Source organism: Salmo salar, chromosome 23 (assembly GCF_965601325.2).
Source record: "Salmo salar chromosome 23, fSalSal1, whole genome shotgun sequence".
In the NCBI taxonomy this organism is placed as follows: Eukaryota; Metazoa; Chordata; class Actinopteri; order Salmoniformes; family Salmonidae; genus Salmo; species Salmo salar.
In genome coordinates, this window is record NC_138313.1 from 18,478,055 (window position 1) to 18,486,730 (window position 8,676).

Here is an 8,676-nt window from a genome sequence, read left to right on the forward strand (position 1 = left end):
TTCGCCTAATGATAATGTTCTGGTTTGTTTTTTCGCTTGTATCCTGTACACTGAGTATAGGAAACATTAAGAACATCTGCTTTTTACATAACATAGATTGACCAGGTGAATCCAGGTGAAAGATATGATCCCTTATTGATGTCACTTGTTAAATCCACTTCAGTCAGTGTAGATGAAGGGGAGGAGACAGGTTAAAGAAGGATTTTTAAGCCTTGAGACAACTGAGTCATGGATTGTGAATGTGTGTCATTCAGAGGATGAATGGGCAAGACACAACATTTAAGTGCCTTTGAATGGGGCATGGTAGTAGGTGCAGGCACACCGTGTCAAGAGCTGCAACGCTGCTAGGTTTTTCAGGCTCAACAGTTTCCCGTGTGTATCAAGAATGGTCCACCACCCAAAGAACATCCAGCCAATTTAACACAACTGTTGGAAGCATTGGAGTCAACATGGGTCAGCATTTCTGTGGACATCAACAAATCCTAGCATAAAAGTTTCGTTAATGATCACATTTGATTTATTATTTTATAAATTAGAAATCCACCTGACATATAGCAAACCTTTATTAGGCAACGAAACGGTGCATTATTAGCCTATTGTGCATAATAATCTGGTATATTTGTCGCCGCCTTGTGACGAGAATTCGTTTAATCAAGCCTGAGCTGTCTGCGGCGCATGAGAGGAGCACATTCCAAAAGAGCCCCTTTCAAGGAATCACTTTTCATATTCTATCTCATCAAAATCGGTGTAAATATTACATTTTACTTTCTACATCTTGCCATTTTATTTGATAAATCTCGTAACCCTGTCATGGTAAATCACTGCGAATTCCACCATTGTTAAATGTAAATCGTTTCAAAATATATGCTGTAGCCAGAAACAAAATAGCATATAGGCCTACTGAGAAACTGAATACAGCAATACAGAATACGTAGCCTGTTTGGCGCTTGGATTGTATATAAATGACTACAAATATTGAACATGTTAACGAGAGCTTATTTTCCAACGATGTCCATTTTGTCGATATCTTGTTTGTGTCAGTGAACAACATTAGCTGAGTTCCATCGAGCCCCGTCTTTGCCTTTGTCGATAATATTCATAAACCCAGCAATTCATCAACTGCCCCAAAGTTTAAGCCGTTTCAGGGATGAAATGAATAAATGTATGATATTAATAATTCATTAATAAATACATTAATAATTTTTTTTTGCTATTCATTAATATTTGTAACAGTTCAATTTATAAGTGTTAAAAAGTTTTTAAATTAGGCCTATGAACTCTCCATATCGTCGTTAACCCAAACACACAACATATCACATTTTAGCTTCGAATTTAGGCCTAATAACAAAGTTAATATCAGATTTTGGTTTAAAATGTCTATATCCAACTAAACATAATAAAATAAAATGAACAAACAAAAACAAGTAAAATCAATGATATTCAATGTTCTCGTTATCAATGCATTTAATTTGAAGTCGAACAACAAATATCAAAGTACTACAAACCTAATGATGAGTCCCACGCTGGTCTGTTAGTGGAACCCTACCCGAGCACCAAATCACAGCGTGATCAGTTGCAGAGTAGTGTTTAACCGGTCTGGTACCGCCGCGGCCAGCTCGGGAAAACACAACCACCATCACCACACTACAAACATGCTGCAAAGTGTGAGAGAGAGAGAGAGAGAGAGAGAAAGAGAGAGAGAGAGAGAGAGACAGACAGAGAGAGAGAAAGACAGAGAGAATCTGCAGGCGAAAAAATGCCAGTGTTGACGTCTCGTCGTCAGACCCAGGTGTAACATGTGTCGCTCTAGCTAGCAGGATAAATACCAGAATAAGAATTTCAGGAATCTTTTAGAGCACAAACAGAACACAATAGAACCGACTAGAAAATATATAGAGCATGTACGCACAGCATGCAATTCTGTCAAGGGAACTAATTCCAAAAAGGAATATATAACGTTCTCGCTCCGTCCTTCAATTCCACATCAGAAAGTAGTGTAATTATAATACCTTTGATCGTTCATTAGCATTTCATAATTACTGTACTAATTAGAGTGGAGAACTGTGTGCTGTCATGACAGTTACCACTCCTCCCATTTACCAGCACATGTACCGCGCTAGGTCTTATCACTATCTCTCTGTCTCCATTCACATCCCTATAATGTATTGCCACTGGTATAATAGATATAGTAGGTTAGGTGTAAGGTTTGGGATTATAGAAAACCTAGCAAAACAATATACTCAATTGATGAAATAAGATTCAACTTAATCTGGAAAATAGTCTACACCAAAATGTGTCTAGGCAAATATTCACCCCACAATTTCCCTCAAGTTATAAGCTATACTGTTAGAAAAGCCTGACACAAAAATACAACCATGCATTCTACACTCTTAGAAAAGTGTTATATGAAAATAGTTAAATGCTTGCTTCATATATGGCACCCCTTAAGGTTCAATATAGAACCGAAATTGGTTCCATATAGAACCCTATATGGAACCCAAGGGTTCTAAATGGAACCAATTCTGGTTCAGTGAACAAGAACCCCTGGGGTTCTGATCAAAGAACCCTACAAAAGGGTTCTACAGTATATTGAGCCTTTAGGAGTGCCATATATGAAGCAAGAAATATAACCCTTATTGGTTCTATCTAGAACCTTTTTTTCTTAGAGTGTAAGATTTTATGAGCCTGTCTAGATTATATGAGCCTGTCTCATGCATTCCATGTCACGGAAATAAACCATTGACATATTAGACATGTCATGCATGTTATTTAGCAGACAGATAATGCAATAGCTATTTCGATAGGGTTGTAGACATTCTTGCATTTTGCAATTGTGTAGCTGGAAAAAATATAGCGATTCGCTTTAAGTTAGATTTATTTGGTTGTTGTTAATAAAAACAAATCAACTCGTGCATAAAAAAAAATACTGTGTGAAAACACATACTAACGCAAATGAATTTCCAGTGCTGCATTTTATTTCCTTTCTATTCAACAATCCATTTTAAACACAGCAATTTCGGATTTTATTTTTCTGCTTACATGAAGAAGGCTTATGCCAAGGCATAGTCGAATACGCATGGCTCAAAAGATCATCCAGAATTCAATGGCTGGCTCGAGATTGTCAAGATAAAGAAACAACTCCCTGATTGGTGAGGTGCGGGGGCCGTCACGCTGTAACCAATGACAGGAGAGGAAGAGGAAAACGCGGAGAGTGTTATGATAAAGTAGAAAATATTAGTTCCCTCGCCGTGGCCGTGACGTCAGTATAGGAAGTAATTGTAGAGCAACACTAGAACGATTACAAGCAAAAGGGGAGCGTGATGTTGAGGAGTTAGCCGTACGAATCTCCACACCACAACTTTGAGAGAAAGTTCATTACCCATAACAAAAGGACGTGGACTACACAGACAGACCCACTGGTCGCCAGATTTACTATTGAATGTAACAACATATTCTTGGACCGTATTTTTATATAAAACGTGGATTTCGCTTTTGTTTATTTTCCTGACCATTTCAACTCTTAAATTCGTTTGACTTTAGGAGTACATGTGCCTCTGTTTATGTTCTCTTATAGTTTTCGTTTAGTTTTTAATTGTATGGAGGATACAATTTAATGTTGTTATGAAGACTTAAATCACCGTATTTATTTCCTTTTCTTACTATGGAATCCTCCAGCGGATCGAACTTTGGAATAGACACTATTTTATCCAACGCTACTAATTCTGTTAACACCGCGCTAATGAACGGAGATTTCCGCCTCGGTGACAGCAGGACAGCGGATTTCAGCCGGAGCCAGGCCACCCCGTCCCCGTCATGTTCGGACATAGACACAGTGGGAACGGCCCCCTCTTCCCCCATCTCGGTCACCATGGAGCACGCCGAGCCGCATCTGCTCCAAGACAGCCTACCACATCACCACCACCACCACCACAACCAACCAGGGAGTTTGCAACTATCGCCCCAGCCGCAGCAGCTAGGGGCCGGGGCCGGCTGTGCCCCCAGGACTGCCACCTCTTCGTTTTTAATCAAAGACATTTTAGGCGACAGCAAACCCCTGGCAGCGTGCGCACCTTACAGCACCAGCGTACAGTCACCCCATCACACCCCCAAACCAGAGAATGCCAGGGACAGTGGGGACGGCTTCAGGCCGAAGTTGGAACAAGATGAAAATAGGAGCAAGTTGGACAAAAGAGACGATATGGAAATGAAATGCAACGGTAAGTGAATATTTAGGTTACACTTAGGCCTATATGGAAATGTTTTGTATGCTTTTTTTATGGTTTAGTTATTGGATGGCGTAAGTGAGCTTTTCAGTGTACTTAAAAACGTGTATTTTATTGGGTAGGCTGTCATAGTCGGCTAATGGTGTGCAGAATACATCCAAAGCTCACATACAAAGCCTATTTGTGTTGAATTTTCTGTGCCTAAAAAAGTTGAAAGTAGCCTAGCCTATAGAAATTTTTTATTGGAAAATAACCACCAAATTGAATCGGTCAATTGCGTCAATAGGCATAATAATTCAACAATAATAGTAACAAGAAGAACACTTTTGTTTGTCATATATTTTACGCACATGGAAATTCAAATTCACATTATAATGCTATTTAGTAGACTTCTTTGGTTGGTATAGTTATTTTTAAGCTCAAACACAGTGTACAGTATAGGCTAACTGCCTTGAATGTAGACCACCTTGTGTATATGTTTCAAAGGCTGTCTTATTAGACAATGATATTAAAGGGTTGATTTTCAGTTGCCCTTTTTTATTAGCATAACAGAATCGAAAACAGATGTAAGGCTGGCGCGAGATGTTCCCGGTGCGCGAGCATCCCTTGTGTGTCAATTAGAGAGATTATTGTTCTTCCTAGAGGGCGGATCACGAGCGCTGCAGAAACTGCTACAAATAGAGATGGATTGACATATCGATTTCCCAGTTTTACTGCTAAAAACTTAAGTTGACAAATACAGTCCGGATTTCTTATTGGCCGTAGATTTAATTTTTTTTTGCTGGCTGTCTGACAAATGAAGTACTTCAGTTTCAACTCGGTTGCTTAACTTTATAAAATACTATTGTAACAGGTTCAAAGTTTAAAAGCAACTGTTTATTTCAATTTATTTATATTTTTCATTTTTAGAATACATATTTTGACCTTATTTTGGCTCAGAACTGATAGGACACGTGTTTGTTGCTAATTTGTTTTCATTGACCCATTGAACCATAGAGGCTTGAATTAGGTCTATATAAAAACTAAAATTATTATCCAATTATTATTTTTCCCATTCAGGAACAAAAGAAGAGAATGAACGGGAAATTTCAAGTAGCAGAGATAGTCCTCAATCACGGTCAAAAAAACCTCGTAAAGCACGGACGGCCTTTTCAGACCATCAACTCAACCAACTCGAGCGAAGCTTCGAGCGCCAAAAATACCTCAGCGTGCAGGATCGCATGGACCTTGCGGCAGCACTCAACCTGACCGACACACAGGTGAAAACCTGGTACCAAAACCGACGGTATGTCACACCTATTATAGAACATCATTCATTATCTTCACAATGTTTTTGTTTTTTAATAATCTCTGTTATTATTAGGCTATTACTATGAGCTTATTTTTTTTTATTATTAGGATAGTTTTTATTGGTGGTGATGTTATTTACATGAATATAGCCTACTAATAATAATGTTGTATCATTTTAATAACTGTAGTAATGTAAGCCTATAATAACACGATGTAAGGTGGATGCATGTGCTGTCTTTTAGTTAATTTCGTTAGACTGGAATATAATTAATAGGAGTTGGCCTGTAGTTGATGTGCATAATTTTTTTTTGTATTAGGCTTTTGTTGCCTTTAAATGCAGGCCCACAACCTGCATGGATTTCAGACAATTAGGACTACTGAACAGATAGAATCGAATAGAATGCAATACAGTACAATAGAATAACTTTAGAACAGATCAAGAGGAATAGTTAAACAGGTCTAATCAAAATGGTTGCCATGGACCTAGACACATAAGGATATTTATTTACAAGATTAACCCACACAGTTTTTATTACATGGTATTGGTTATTGAAATACACATCCCTCTGGGGTTATAAAAGTATGTCTGAACAGTCGCTACATGATGTTGACAATGCACAATTTGCCTCTCCGGCATCATTGTTAAGATTTCCCCAAATGTCAGCCAAGATTAGTGTTAACAGCGCCGGCGCCCATATAGTAGCCAAAATAAATACACAATATAATGACGAAATATGGTATGACTGCAATCATTTGAAAATCCTGCGGTTTTCTTTCTCGTTCAGTATAGCCGATAGTAATAAAACGCCTACGTTTTTATACATTATTTTATAGGCCTAAATAGGCTATAGCCTACCATCTTATAGTTAGCCTGCCAATGTTTACAGTGCACTTGGTGAGGCCTAGCGTGAAGGATCAAGTGAGGGAGTAATGATCTGAAATGAATCTATGATCTTATAGACTAAATATAGGCACTGCGCACTTGAAAAAGCCTAACTTTTCTTGGATGTGTCCTTTGCCTAGGCTAATTAAAGGCATAATCACCGATTCATGCTGCAAATAATTAGATCGTACCAATTAAGGGTCCGTTTGGGGAATTCTCAGAGTCTGAACCAGTTAAATAATTGATTTGTTGTATTTTGATCTGATTTCAGGACGAAGTGGAAAAGACAGACAGCGGTCGGATTAGAGCTACTGGCTGAAGCCGGAAATTATTCCGCTTTACAAAGAATGTTCCCGTCGCCCTATTTCTACCACCCGAGCTTGTTGGGCACCATGGACAGCACAACAGCAGCCGCAGCAGCCGCAGCAATGTACAGCAGTATGTACCGGACTCCGCAGCAACCACATCCCGGTCTCCAGAGGCCTCTTGTCCCGAGAGTACTCATCCATGGCCTTGGGCCTGGGGGGCAACCGGCATTGAACCCGCTCGGTAACGCCATGCCCGGCACGCAGCATCAGCGGTAGATACAACAACAAGACGATTCCATAAAAACAGTTTTAACCTGGTCCACATGTGATGTGACTAACTGCGCTGAACAAACGATGAAAAATACATTTGAAAAAAAAAACAATATATAAAATACAACTTTACAGAAGAAGTAAAAGGATGTAATATTGAATATGACTGAGAGCCAGCATCGAGTCGAGGCCAAGACAGAAAAAGGACTGTTCATATGTCTGATTGATTGTTTGTTTAGTTTTTTTTTTGTACAAATACACTTATACTAGCAAATAAACTTATAAAGTTTATTAGATGGAGAGAAAGGGTTGAATAAAGACGGAATGATACTAAAATGATTCTTCTCGGATACTTCTATGTGAAAGACGTCGGGGGCAACCAGCCTGAACTTCATTGTCATCCAAACATTCAAAACGCCATGTGGCATTAATATTTCTGCAGTCTGAAAGCGTAGGCCTATGGGGTTAATACGAGATACCAAGACAAACATTTATTTACATTCTGATAATATGCAGTCAATTAGTTTAAGAGGCCTAGCATACCCGTACGAAACGATAGCTCTTAAAATTACCGATGTAGCACGATTTATAAAGATAATAGGTCTATATATATATATATATATATATATATATATATATATATATATTTTTTTTTTTTTTTTTAAGTAGCCTACATAACCAAATATCAGATGTCACAATTTTGGGGGTTTAGTCTTTAATCTGAAATCTTCATCTCGAATGCCCGGATTTGAAGTTTTACAATTTATTTATTTTATTTCCTATGGATTTAAAATCACCTATAGATTCAAAGTTAGGACTAGGTCTACATGTTTATTTAATCGAACATGATTTAAATGGCACTGCAAATAGGACTTTCTTTAGACTACTTTTCACTTTATCATGTGACCGCATTCATTTGGCGAGAACTGTAGTCTACCCTCGGTCGCCTATATGCATATGCAGCAGGCAGCTCTCTCTATGTGATGGTGAGAATGAATGGTTTGATTAGATGCTGGGTTGGTACCCTGGGAATCGGGAAGGTGGTCTTCGCGCAGCAGCTGTTCTATGCGAGCACAACGCTCGAGACAAGCGCACCCGACAGACAGCAAGCGCGAGGCATCTCAGCGTGAGAGATTAAAAAGTGCACTGACATTACAACTAAAGAAAAAAAATTGTTAACAAACAACATATCACTGGAAATGTTATATTGTTTGTTGTCCATATTCTAGCATTATCCGTTGATTTAAAAGTGAAAACGGAACATTTATTACAATTTCTTGAAGGACAAAAAGGACAATATTAGACTAGGCCTACTTAAACCAGACTCAGATATGGTAGCCTAATAAGCGAAACCTTTTGACTTATTAGGGCCATAGAGGGCTGGGATTTACAACAAGATATAAACCGGTAGACCTGTCAGGGCTATTGCCCAAAACATCAAAGCCATTTTTTATTTATTTTAAAAACATTTATCAGCTGGCCTACAGGACATTTGCGCCTATCTCGGGTCTTGTATACTCTTATTATTTTCTATTTGGGACAACGTGTATGTTTGCTATCGGTGACAGAGATAAAAAAAAAAATACCACGTGGGACTATAATTAAATGAACATTAGAATAGTATTTTTCTTTAAAGTATAATCACATCCCCCAGAGAATAGTGGCGAGGGGCCGCTTTCAAGTGAATTGACTCTCGGATGGA

General features: G+C 38.5%; 1 protein-coding gene across 1 annotated transcript; it reads left to right on the plus strand.

The window, feature by feature from the left end:
- Positions 1–3,254: 3,254 nt before the first annotated feature.
- On the plus strand, positions 3,255–7,313 carry LOC106584156 (barH-like 2 homeobox protein). Its single transcript, XM_014169087.3, has 3 exons — positions 3,255–4,217; positions 5,283–5,508; positions 6,668–7,313. Exons 1-3 carry the CDS (start codon positions 3,662–3,664, stop codon positions 6,978–6,980), a joined length of 1,095 nt encoding a protein of 364 aa, XP_014024562.1. The 5' UTR covers positions 3,255–3,661; the 3' UTR covers positions 6,981–7,313.
- The last annotated feature ends 1,363 nt before the right edge of the window (positions 7,314–8,676 follow it).

What these genes read in the sequence shown, in the direction of transcription:
- LOC106584156 (XM_014169087.3), top strand. Translation starts at nt 3,662, where the DNA reads ATGGAATCCTCCAGCGGATCGAACTTTGGAATAGACACTATTTTATCC. An exon ending in TATGGAAATGAAATGCAACG is followed by an intron (nt 4,218 to 5,282) that starts GTAAGTGAATAT and finishes TTTCCCATTCAG; the next exon opens with GAACAAAAGAAGAGAATGAA. An exon ending in ACCTGGTACCAAAACCGACG is followed by an intron (nt 5,509 to 6,667) that starts GTATGTCACACC and finishes ATCTGATTTCAG; the next exon opens with GACGAAGTGGAAAAGACAGA.